This window comes from Aythya marila, assembly GCF_965140915.1.
Source record: "Aythya marila genome assembly, chromosome: 1".
Taxonomy (NCBI): domain Eukaryota; kingdom Metazoa; phylum Chordata; class Aves; order Anseriformes; family Anatidae; genus Aythya; species Aythya marila.
Window position 1 is genome coordinate 119270401 of NC_139042.1, and position 13450 is coordinate 119283850.

The window sequence follows — 13450 nt, forward strand, 5'->3', positions numbered from 1 at the left end:
CAGGCCCTGTGGGATTGTGCCCTGTGTTGGAGCACTGCTCTTGCTTGTGTTGAGGCCACCACAGTGGAGCAGCCCCACTGTTCCTGCTCCCAGAAAACCCTCATATTAGGAACGGCTCTCTGAAGTACTCCCTGAGTTCTTCTCTTCACCTTCTGCTTTCATTTATATTTCTCTCATCTCAGTATCGCATATATTTACAGTGCAATGCTGTCATGCACCTGCTTGTTACAGAGGTGATTTGTAAGACATGACAGCACAGGCTGATCTCAGATACTAAGAAAATCCAGAACTGGTGCACAAGATGAAGCACGGCAGCTTGAATTTTGCACTAAATGAAATACATGGCAATCAAGGAATATGAAACTGCAACTGAACTGCTCATGGCTGAAGGCCAGGTTTTAAAAAGAGACACCCCACTGATTAGAAGTCATTTCAAAGCCTAGCAGGCACACTGACAACCTGATCGGTCAATCATGCTGTCACGCAAACCAGTGTTGGGTAGCAGCTGGAGTGCTGCCAAGGTGGTGTACAAATGAACTTGCTTTTACTAAATCCAAAGTACTACTAAACTAATTCCAAAATAAGCCAAATACATCTTCAAAATGGATTACAGAATTCATACTAAACAGTCTAGTAATTCACAGAATGATGGTATGGATTGCACGGTTGGTTTCCTTCATGCAACAAAGGTATGTGCAAACAGATCCATCTCTTCCCCCAGCACTACAGAGAACTACAAGAAACGATCAACAGCAATAATGGAAGCATAACTGCATTGTCAGTAACCAAACTTTGCCTTATTTCTTTAAATAATCTCTACAGTTGTGGACTAATAAAAATAACCAAATGAAGTGATACATACCCCTGTGGCAAGGACATCTCCATTTTGTTCATAAGCCAAGGCTGTAACTGCAGCAGTATGAGGTTTGAAAGCTTGTTTCAGATTTATCTCTGCGTTACCTATATTGGTCCGTCCTCTGAGAGCAGCCAGTCCTTTGGGATCATAAATTTCAATTATGCGGACAACGCCATCTTCAAAGCCCACAGCAATTAGACCTCCTTTAGGATTTACCTTTGAGTGGAAGAAGGAAGAAAAAAAAAATCACAACGTACATCAGTGAGTTTAGAATAAAGATCTGTGTCACGTCTTTTGGTGTTAAACTCTAACTCACCTTACACAAACACAGCGTTAAAGCACAAAGAATGTTCCATACATGGGAAATCTTGTTTATCCTTTCTAATATGCTACCATAAAGGGAGGGGGAAGACTAGGGGTGGGAGGAGGTTGTTTTAATTTTTTTTATATATATATTTTATTTTATTTTTTTTACTCATGACATGCCATTGGGACTGGCAGTGTCAGTGAGGATGTCTTTGCAATTTATGAGCAAAAGTCATTTCATACTGATATGCATATATATCACTATCTTCTTCGTAAGCAGAAGAGTTGGAAGTCAAAAAGGAATTATTATACTACCCTGAATATACTATTTGACATTGAATGTGAGCACGATCTATGAAGAGATGAGGGCACAGATTTTGTGACATCCAACAGGATCCCAAGATCCTTCTCTGCGGAACTGCTTTCCAGCTGGTAGGCTCCCAAGCAGTACTCATGTCTGTGGTATTCCTCCCCAGATGCAGGACTTTGCATTTTCCCTTGTTGAACTTCATGAGATTCCTCTCAGCCTGAATCCACAGCCTGTCCAGGTTCCTCCAAACGGCAGTACACCTATCTGGTCTATCAATCTGGCCTCTCCTTTCCAGTTTTGTATCATCCGCAAACATACTGGCACCCTGTCCCAGCATCCAGGTCATTAATGAGGAGCATTGGTCCCTGTAACAACCCCTGGGGTACACAACTAGAGACTTGCTTCTAACTGGACTTTGTGCTGCTGATCACTACCCTCTGGGGCCCGGCCATTCAGGCAGTTTAAAATCCATATCACTGTTCACTTACCTAACCTGCACTTTGCCAGCTTGCCTATGAGGATGTAACAGGATACAGGTGTTTCAAAACATGTGGGACAAAATTTTCTTGGCACAAGTTTTCATTCAAGCACTTTGAAGTATGGGTAAGTATCTAAGGGGATTTTAAAAGAAGCTAGCTAGACTAAGTACTTCTGATTTTTTCAGCCTATGCTTAGTACCAACTTTTGTAAAACTGATCTGAAACAGTTTTGTAATGTACGCTTTATTGTGCTGATCAGCTTACCTCTTGAACGTACAGGTCATCACCTAATAGCATCCCTGCAGGTCTGCATGACAATAATTATAGTCACAAGACTACAATGATGACTACCCTTGCCTTGGAAATTCAAGTGAAGCACTTTCCTCCATAAATTTACTTACAACGAAGCTGCCAGGCTTGCTATGTTTCCTTAAGAACATAACTAGACACTATTTTAATTAAAATTAGCAAATATGTCTAGAACTGATAGACCCCACACTCTACAAATGATCAGTTCTGGTGACATTTTTTTTATGATTAATCTCCAAATGTTTGTGGATTGTCTGTGCTGTCATTTTGAAATGTGTTAACTAACTCATTTTAATTGACAATTACTTGGCTTGTATTAAATAGAAGCTGTTAGCTTATAAACTATCATTTCTTCCTGGACTGCATACAGAGATCTGATTTTAAAATCTCACGAAGACACAAAGTTGGATACATGACAATCCACAGTAAAGCCAAACTGTGCATATATATACTATATACACACATACTACTACAGTAAATTCCAACACGGTCTAAACAGTAACTTATTTAAGGTTCTGTATTCTGAGCATCTTTCTTTATGCTTGTAGGCTCTTTATGAATTTTTCTTAACACACAAACAAAATCTTACAACACGAGGTGCCCATGTCAGTGCTGTTCCTCCTTGTTTAAACTGAATTTCACTCAGCTGCCTGTTGCTGATGAAATCATAGATACGCACTGACCCTGTGTGGAAAGGAAACAATAGGGATTTATTTCTTGCAGTGCCGTTTCCGTTTTAAGATTCATGGTAAAACGTCTACATGTATTTATTTGATTGAAAAGCAGAATGGAAAGTTATTAATTTTTCTCTTTGAGTACCAAATGTCCATCTGGAAAGACATTCCTGGTGGATACAGAGTACCACAGCTATCATGGTGCTCATCAACAAAACAAGCTTTCTTCACTCTTCAGCTTACACACTCCCATGAGTTGTCACGGCTGAGGGGTGTAATAAGAAGTCCTGTGCTGACCACCATGTGCAGTTTTTGAGTAATCACAGAACTGTGGCCTACTCTAAGGGAAATTTGTACTGTCAACAGAGGAAAAGAAGATATGCTATGAACTGGAATTGCCTAAGGAGCAAACTATTTAAATAGATGAAAATGGGAGATTGTCCAAAAAAATCAATTTTCAAAGGTGAAATTAACAGATTGGTAGATATATACGTTGGTCTGCATAAAATTCCATTCCAGATGGCATATATCTTAAGTATCATTTGCTCAACTGGTACAAGTTTGTCTTCAGGCTAGAGGTGCATATATATTGTATAACACAGGCAAATTACAAGATACAGAATCACAGAATCACAGAATTTTCTAGGTTGGAAGAGACCTCAAGGTCATCGAGTCCAACCTCCAACCTAACGCTAACAGCCCTCCACTAAACCATATCCCTAAGCTTTACATCTAAGCGTCTTTTGAAGACTTCCAGGGATGGTGACTCCACCACTTCCCTGGGCAGCCTGTTCCAATGTCTAACAACCCTTTCAGTGAAGAAGTTCTTCCTAACATCTAACCTAAAACTCCCCTGGCTCAACTTAAACCCATTCCCCCTCGTCCTGTCACCAGGCACGTGGGAGAACAGGCCAACCCCCACCTCGCTACAGCCTCCCTTGAGGTACCTATAAAGAGTGATAAGGTCACCCCTGAGCCTCCTCTTCTCCAGGCTGAACAAGCCCAGCTCCCTCAGCCGCTCCTCGTAGGACTTGTTCTCCAGGCCCCTCACCAGCTTCGTCGCCCTTCTCTGGACCCGCTCAAGCACCTCGATGTCCTTCTTGTAGCGAGGGGCCCAAAACTGAACACAGTACTCGAGGTGCGGCCTCACCAGAGCTGAGTACAGGGGGACGATCACCTCCCTAGCCCTGCTGGGCACACTGTTCCTGATACAAGCCAGGATGCTGTTGGCCTTCTCGGCCACCTGAGCACACTGCTGGCTCATATTCAGCCGACTATCCACCATCACTCCCAGGTCCTTCTCTGCCTGGCAGCTCTCCAACCATTCCTCTCCCAGCCTGTAGCTCTGCTTGGGGTTATTGCGCCCCAGGTGCAGGACCCGGCACTTGGCCTTGTTAAACTTCATGCAGTTGACCTCAGCCCATCGGTGCAGCCTATCCAGATCCTCCTGCAGAGCTTTCCTACCCTCAAGCAGATCGACACACGCACCTAACTTGGTGTCATCTGCGAACTTACTGAGGGTGCACTCGATGCCCTCGTCCAGATCATCGATGAAGATATTAAAGAGGACCGGCCCCAGCACCGAGCCCTGGGGGACGCCACTAGTGACTGGCCTCCAACTGGACTTACGGCTGACAAGAATTGAGTTAAAGACCTTGTGGCATTTTCTGAGCAGCATGAATGACATTGTTAATGTTCTGGCCTGTGGTTCTTTCAAACCATGGTAAAGCTAACAGTAAGAAGCCTAAATAGCTGTATTTATATAAGTTAAACTAATCTCTGTAATTACACATTAGCTGTTGTTGAGAGCAAGATAGTTATTGCATTTTCTAAGAAAGCCACAAATATTAATTCATAATGACTTACACAATACTAGAAATGTATGTAATTCCTTATAAAATAAAGACCCCAACACTTATCAATCCAGAAACTTCAATACAAATGCTGTTATTCAATAAAAATGTCATCTTTCCAGCTGTTCCTTCAAATCAAACAGAATTTACAAAGCTTCCCATTAAAAACTTCTCTCTTTAATATCCCAGGCTTATAAGATTAAGCATTCCCAGTGTATTATTTCAAAACTTTGATGATTTGTCTTAACTGTAAAAGAACTGATCCAAGAATAACAGTTGATGGTAAATTGACTTTTCAAAAGCAAATACACAACTTCAGTTCAAAACGGAATAGTTCCAAAACCAAGCATCGTTGCTCTGCAAAAACAGCGATGACAGTGGTATCAGAGGAAAGGAATTACTTACGATCGAGAGCAGTGGTGGCCATAAGGTATGTCACAGGAGAGACACTCACAGCCTCAATCCTTCCGGAGTGAAAGGTATACAGGCACTCTGGATCACGGGTCTGCAGTGCAAAACAGAAACCCAGAAATTCTGCTATGTGCTTGAGTTGCACTTATTACCAGCTGTACCTTTGGCAGGCATGAGTTCCTTGTTTTAAAAATCAAATGTTCATAAAAAGATCATGAATGAATTACTCTAGGAACATTAAGCTGTTTCAAAATCCCATCGTTTTCTATGTGTAAATAAGGGGAAATACAGGAAAACCACTTCCATTAAGTGGTTTCAGACCTGAAATGAGTATTTTCAATAGAGTTGTTGCTCTAAAGGCAAAGAAAATGCTCCCAGTCCTAGGCTTATACTGCCTTGGAAATCTTTTCATCATCCAAGGAATTCTAGTATTTGTCATTTATCTTTTATGTTAGCTTTTATATCATGTTTTACACATCTCTTTTTACCATGAAATTCTTGGAACATTATTTATCTGTTAGCCCAGAACTTTATTCCAATCAAGGAGAAAACTCCAATTTACTTCAACGTATTCTGGAATGAAAACTAAATGCCCCTATTTTACCTTTTTCATTTCTTTCTTCATCAAAAACATCTCCAGCAGTAATACTAGTAGCCAGCTGGATAAAACATATCAAGTGTACTTCATCTTCTCCTTTTTTTCCTAGTTCTTCATGTCATTTACAGGCAACAGTAATGACTGTCTCAAATACACCTAACTAGATAGGGTATGTAAGTACTCCTTGAACTCAATTCCTGCACTCATACAACTTCTATTTCCAGTTTATGAAAATAACATTCCTTTAAGATAAATTTTAGTTGCCAAATTCAAATTAAGGAAGCAAAAATCAATAATTACTTTTGATAATCCTGCACAACCATTATTGTCAATAATGTTATGAAAATATTTTTTGAAAGAAGATCTTATCAATGCTAAAATTTCCAGCTTGCAACTTCACTAAGCACAAACTTCATTGTAGATGAATCCCATATAGTTAAATGAAGTAACTGCAAAGGAATTGAAATAAATCCAAAGAAAAATGAACTTACCATATTTGAAAAAGTCAAATCCAGCTTCCAGATTGCTCCATTGGCATCCTGAAGAAGCAAAACCAAAACATGTAACCTGAATATTTTCAAACTCAACATGGAAGTAAAATTGCCCACAAGGACTCCTCAAAAGTTCCTCAATGATTATCACTGTGATATGGAAATAACTGAAGGTAGTGCTATTGGTCCTATCAGTTCTATCCATCAGTTCAGGAGAATAGAACTCGGATAATAGATTTTGACATTTTCCTACTCTTACACAGCTCTGGCTCTGCAAGTCATAATCTCACATGTTACCGGGATCGAAATCTACAGAAAAGAGATATACTGACCTGTAAGGTACTCCTGCTATAACTAAGCATTACTTCTCTCATTCTGTGTTTCTCCACAGGGCTGTATGTACTTGAGTGCATCTTACCTGAGCATACCAAATGGGCTGTCCATTGTCAAGAACTTTTGACATGAAATTCAGACTGACGTTCTTGCCAACCTGAAGTTCATTCATAGGTTCCACCTCCAATAACCCTGTGTCATCCACAGAATCAGCAGCATCTATTGCCTCAAAGTTCCACACCTTCATGGAATGAAAACAAAAAATTAGAAAGAAAAGAAAAAAAAAGAAAAATGACTGGGCTTTTATCAGGTCAGAGCATGTTTTCATATACAATTGAAATGGAAATCCAAAATAATAAGAAACCAGGGGAGGGTAGAATCTACAGGTGAAGATGACACCTGTCACATATGCCTCACTGTTCTGAATCTAACCTGAAACAGAAATCAGCAAATATTATCTCATACAATTGGGTGCAATGCAAAATATATGCAAAAGTTCCCTTTCCAATTCTGATATAACAGTAGATTAAATACAGCCCTGGCACTGGCAGAACTATATACATGGCAACCTCAGAGCTACAGAAATTAAGTATCTGACAGCTCTGAGCATTGCTCATACTTAGGCAGCATGGAAGAAAGAATGGGAAATCCAATGCATCCATGTTCTTCTCTGTGGTATAAGGCAGTTGGCACCTTGGAATCAGGTGAATTTTCCTAATGGGCTAAGATTAATTTATGAAATACAACAACAAAAACAACAACAGAAGGTGTTTGGAACCTTCTGTTGTCTAGAATAGCTTCCTGATGATTATCTGGGTCTATAAAACATGAGCAGAAGACACGTCTTCCCTTAAGGTGCAAGTAAACAAGATAGCAAAATCCTGTACAATTGACAGATGAGATCAGAAACTGGTATAGATACATAAACCATTTTGACCTTAATTTATAGAATTGTGTGTTAACTTCAGGATGCCTGATGCTTTTTCTTTTGATTTTTCCTCTATTTCATTGCATGGATCTCAGAGATAAAACGAAATAGAAATTAACTAATAACTTTAATAACCTCAGCACTAAAATAATCAGAAAATTTATTTCAAGTATTGCCATAGTTTATAATTTAAAATAACACCAATGTATTACTAGGTCTGAAAATTATAAAGATTAACCAAAACAACATATGAAAAAAAAAGTGTTAGAATGCAGGGAAGACCAAAGCTTTTAGATAATCAATAAATATTATTTTGATTTATTTTAGTAGAAGGTGATTTTTTTTAACCACTGTGAAACAGAAAATGTTGTGTAAACAATACTTGAATCAAATATTTACATTGGAGATATGTCTGACTTTTTTTTTTTAAGAACAGAATACATTCTCATAAAGCAACTGTAATGCAAAAATGCCCCTATAAATGAGCTCCACCTCCTGACCAAAAATGTGCACACCTAAAGGCAGAGCAAAAGAACTCACCCGAATGAAGCCATCTTGCCCAACAGTGGTAAGTTCTCCTTCATCCAAAACTAACTGGGTGATAGGGCCACTGTGACAAGTCTTGTGTCCAGCTCGACAGAGCTCTACTTTGATGAGGCCCCCTTCCCAAAGCAGCAAGTTGCCCCACTCAGCCCCTGAAATAACCTTCAATGCAAAGGAAGAGAAGCACTTAAGCACCTGCACTTAATCATACAGAAATATATGCAAAAATATGATTAACATTTGTGGCTTCCTTGTACGAAAGCATGTACATAGCAATGTACAGATATTTCCAAGAGAAGGTGTAAAGGGAGACACGATTCACCTTTTTAGGAATATGATATCATTTACATGCACTGAAATGGTTGAGATTAGGGCTAACACACTTTTTATTTCTGTTCATTAAGGTTTTCACTACCCCATTAGAGAAGCCCCAGCTCTAAGCCAACAGAGATCTTTTGTCTGGGAACTACAATATTAACCGTACTTTTCAATTATTACAATGCAAGCATTTTCTTTGGCAAATTAATGTCAATATTAGCTTATCAGAGCAGTACACTGAGGGTCTAATTCATATCACTTAGAAGCAAATAGTAATTCTCCAACTAACTCAGTAGACTTTATATCAAAACCTGAGAGGGAACACAAAATCAATTAAACTTGTTCTGACTTACCTTCCCATCAGGTAGCTCCACATACCCTATAATGTCAGTCACTGATGTTTTTCCAAACCTGCCCAAAGCTCCTTGCAACTTGAGACCACTGAATGTGAGAGCCATCTTCCAGAACCTGAGTATAGAAAACACATTCTTCTCTGATGCAAGGCTTCTTAGACATGCTCTTTACTCTCTCAGACATTATTATAATCTTACCAGGCATTCCATTTTATTATGTTCATTTATTATTCTTTTTCACAGGAGACCTTGGGTTTTTCTTTTTAAAATGAGATATAAAACTTTGTAACCTCACAAACTTCCATATCCTACCTCTATGAAAAACATGGGAGGAGGATTTGGCATGGATAGAATGAAGACTACGCTGTTATTTAAAATAAGTAAGTGTAACACCCATAGCTATATCCTTCCTTATACAACCAATACATGTAATTATAATAACATCTATTATAGCCTTGCTATCTCCACTGTATGATGTTCAACTTTGTAAATCCAAGGGACTAAGTCCCTTGCTAAATTTCATACAAGTGCCACCATGAACTGGGGCATGACTGTAAAATCTCAGTGAGCAAAAACTTTTATCATAGATCTTCAAAGCTATTCCTATTTATTTTATAAATAGGAATATATATTTTATTTATTTTATAAATAGGAATAGCTTTGAAGATCTATGATAAAGTTTGAAGCTCTCATTTATTTTTTTATTAGAAAAGAATCTATGAATTTACCAAAGGAGGCAGTGTGTGGAAGTATATCTTTCATAAAGTTCATTGCGAGTTTTTAGTGGTATCAGTGGCTTAAAGAACTTTCTTGTTTTTGTAATCGCAATAGGTAAAATAACATTCACTGCTGGTGCACGTTTGCTAACAATACATTCCTGCTAGTCACCATCTAGATATTATGACTTTAGAGTTGATACGTATTAATCATAATTGGCAAACCTACCTGATGTGTCCTACTCCCACTGTAGTTAGCTGTTCCTCATTATCAGGAGAAAATGTGACCCTGTAAACATCCTGTGAAAAAGCTTTTGACCTTAACACAATCTTTTCTTGTTTCCAGTCCCAGATAGTCAACATGTAGTCAGGGCTGCTTCCAATACTGGCCAACAAAGTGCCAGCACGGTTGAAATCGCCAAAAACATAGGCTTTCTCTGTTCCACCTGAAGAAACATACAAGCCCCAATCCACACATGCATGGAAAAGAGGAAAAAACAATAGGAAAATATGTTTAAAAGGAGCTCAATGTTCACTGCAGTTTTTTTTTTCCTACTACTTAATAGTTCTCAGTTGGCTATTTCTACTGAATAAAGGCTTTCTCCAGTCCAATAATGAAAAAGCTGGAAACCAGTGTTTCCTATTCTGCTGGGAAGTACAAAAGGGTTGTAATTCTTTCTAAACTTAAAGTGGACCACTACTCCATCTGCTGGGATCTATAAACACTGGCCCATTTGCGTAAAATGAAAATAGTTCTTATTACACTACCTCGTAGTATTCTGTAGGGCCTCAGTGAAGGATAGTCGTAGACGATGAGGTTTGGTTTCTCTCCTTTTTCTCCTACTGCGAAGTACTGCTTAGTAGGGTGTGCCTTGAAAAAACAAAAGTCCTGTTGCATGTTGTAATGACATCTTTGTCTTTATTCTGACAGTTAAGTCATTGTATTTGCTCACACATTAGTCAAAAGATATTGCTTTAAGTACTAGGTTGCATTTTTCTGTATGTTTGTCCTGAACAACTGCCAATCTATTGCTCAATACCAGAATCAAGTTACTATACAAACACAACGGTAAAACCATTATGCACACAAAATGGAATTATTGTGCATATACTGCAGAATCATGATGAATTGTGAAACTGTACAATAATCTCCTTTATTATACATCCTTTTGCTATTTCTACCTCACTCAACCCACCGGCTGATTATACCATGTGCATCATTTGGGCCAGCAGCCATCTATGTGGAAAGCTGCAGAAAAGCCATCCTGAATTTTGTTCTGAAGATAGACAGATGTACCTTAATTCTCCATGAAAGGCTGCTTACAATGGAGCAGAACAATCTGAGGCTGGTATCCTGAAAGCCTTGCTCATATGGAATACTACATGCACACATGGAATACAACTGAGAGATGGCAGAGCTGTTCACAGGGAAACGTGCCACAAAACCAGAGACAACGTTTGAGACTCAGGCTTTTCAATGGAGTTTTACTGGAGTGAAACAAGATACTTCTTCTCTTCATTTATCTAGGTACTTAATTTTCTAAATTTCAACTGCAGGCAAGACACTAAGTTAGTATCAGCTGTGAACAGGAGAAGTTCAAGTGTTCAACAAAAAAAGTTGATGAGCCAAAATATTAAAATAAGAAAATATGAATGCAATAGGGGCTAAAATGAATCCTAGCTGGCACATGTCAGTCCTTTAAGGTACCTGGGCCTGAGACAGGTACACAGATATTTGTGCTCTGCCAATCATACTGACAGGCTGAGTAGCTTGCAATGCATGGTCCACACATCCCTTTAATCCATACCATTTTCCTATGTATATGTGCAACTACAGAATATTCCATCAAGCAACCAAGAGACCATGCCACTTTATAGAGAGGGACTAGCATCCTAAAACAAGAAAAGAAAAAAAAAAAAAAGCCATACCGTTATAAACCCAATTCCACCTCCACTGCTGCTCCGGAGATAACTTTGAGATTCAGTTCTCAGGTCCAGGAGCACTACCTGGTTGCCTGCTATATATAGCAGTGTTTGGCTGTCCATCGCCATCAGGTTTACGCTTCTTTTGCAGTCATATCCAAAAGAATGTCTGAGAAGAATGTAATAAGAAAAAGCTTTGACACTGGCTTTCTAGAAAAGCTTACTAAGTGGACAGAAATGCTTAAATCAACACTGAGACGAATACTTAGCCTGGTGACTAAAAGGCTGATGGCAATAGTTTTCTTCAATATACAGTGAAGGTAAACTATATCAAGTCTCTATAACTGAGGGGAAGGCAGAAGTGTAGACCTTCTAAAACCTGTGATCCATCCTTCCATCTCCATTACAGGGTACACTTCTTGCCTCTGCTGGACTCTTTGGGGCTGTAAGGAATTCATATTCTAACAGTTCAGCAATCCATTTTCAAACGAAGTATAAGAAATGTGCATCAGATTACTCGTAACTATTGTACAGTTGAGATTTCAAACCAAGGAGCTACTCAGGCTCACTTCTTTGATGTCTACAGGCAGATGTAGAGAAGGGGAAATCCAGTCTTCAACAGCAACTTCTCTGTGTCTGCAGAGAAACCCACCAACACTTGCGAAAGTCACATATCATATCCAATTTGACTGTACCTAGCAAAGAACTTATTATAGCTCTCAATTGATTGGCATCACTTCCTTCATTCCACCAGCTTAGGTCTTTTGAGCAGCAAGCTACAAATCTACATAGTTTCTTCTGCACTTCTTCCTTAGCAGTTCTGTGAAGAAATACGAGGTACACAGCTGTGTACTCACCCCAGCTGCTTGGGGAACAACAGTATATAAAGGCAGAGCTTTGCTGGGGATATTCTTACCCTAGTTCTCTGCCTAATCACATTACCTTGACTGATCTAGTCCTATGGTATTACTTACTAAAGTAATAATTATGCCTAATAAGTAATATTTATGAGGTCTAGACAACGTTGAAGATTAAACTCATCCAGGACCATGACTGGTCAGGATTCCTAACTGTTTCAACCAAAGGTATCCTACGAACACCACACAGGTACTCCATATTATACAATTTTAAAAACACATATTAAGAAATCCTTAGCTTTAAATCTGCACAATTTTACTCAACAGAAAGGATACTCAAGAGTAAGAAGGTTAATTGGTATCCCAGAGTCTTCAGTGACAAATGGCCGTGAATGTACATCTTCACTGTTATAGAAGAAAGTTTCCGATATTTTCTTTTCTATCTTCTCAGGGCCTTTTTCTGCCTCCGGGGCTACTTCAGTACTATCTTCTTCTTCCAAATCATCTGCTGCATGTCAAAAGTGGGAATATAAAGAAAATTTATACTCGGCATAGATCAGCATAGCTAAAAATGGGGGCATTTTGTCTTAGTGACAACCTGTCCTGAACAGCCTATAGCAAGCCCTCACTCCAGCTTTTAAAGACTTCACTGTAAATAATCAAATCTGAAGAACTTTCAGGAAAAAAAAGATTGAGAATGTTTTAAAAACATTGCTTTTAATACTGAAGTAGTTCAGCTTTCTTTGGTGCTTAGGTCTCTGCTTTAGAAACCAAATAGTATTGCAAATATCTCTTTTCAGCAGCTACTGAATGTACATAATCATAGAAAATTAGTAAAAGCACATATTCTGCTTTTTTCACATACAGCAGACCACCATAAGATATAATTGTTCCAGAAAATGCATACTTGATAAAAGTGCATTCAAGTTAGATACCTCAGACTGAATTCCTATTACCTATTTTGCAAGCTTTTAATCTTATCTATTTTTTTTCCCTCAACCAACAGAGGTGTCAGATACCAGCAAGGGGAAGGAATAAAATGAAGTACATGAGGTAAGCCAAAGAAAATGAGCAGTGAAACTCAGCTGCAATATGATGGCACCAGTCTGAGATGCTGTTTATAACAACAGCAGCCAAAGGAAAACTAGAAAGCAGTGGGATATTTAAGTTTAAGCCAATGTCTCTTCAGTGG

At 38.8% G+C, this 13450-nt stretch overlaps 1 protein-coding gene across 1 annotated transcript in view; it reads right to left on the reverse strand.

Moving 5' to 3' along the window:
- The window catches only part of CFAP44 (cilia and flagella associated protein 44), a gene marked incomplete at both ends in the record, with an annotated part of 43827 nt that overhangs the window by 25294 nt on the left and 5083 nt on the right, over positions 1 to 13450 (reverse strand). Inside the window, 11 exons of the mRNA XM_082751459.1 lie at positions 863 to 1072; positions 2850 to 2944; positions 5193 to 5292; positions 6288 to 6335; positions 6706 to 6861; positions 8089 to 8253; positions 8763 to 8877; positions 9708 to 9924; positions 10247 to 10349; positions 11408 to 11570; positions 12595 to 12766. Coding sequence (XP_082607585.1) covers positions 863 to 1072; positions 2850 to 2944; positions 5193 to 5292; positions 6288 to 6335; positions 6706 to 6861; positions 8089 to 8253; positions 8763 to 8877; positions 9708 to 9924; positions 10247 to 10349; positions 11408 to 11570; positions 12595 to 12766 — 1544 coding nt within the window. The remainder of the gene's footprint in view (positions 1 to 862; positions 1073 to 2849; positions 2945 to 5192; positions 5293 to 6287; positions 6336 to 6705; positions 6862 to 8088; positions 8254 to 8762; positions 8878 to 9707; positions 9925 to 10246; positions 10350 to 11407; positions 11571 to 12594; positions 12767 to 13450) is intronic.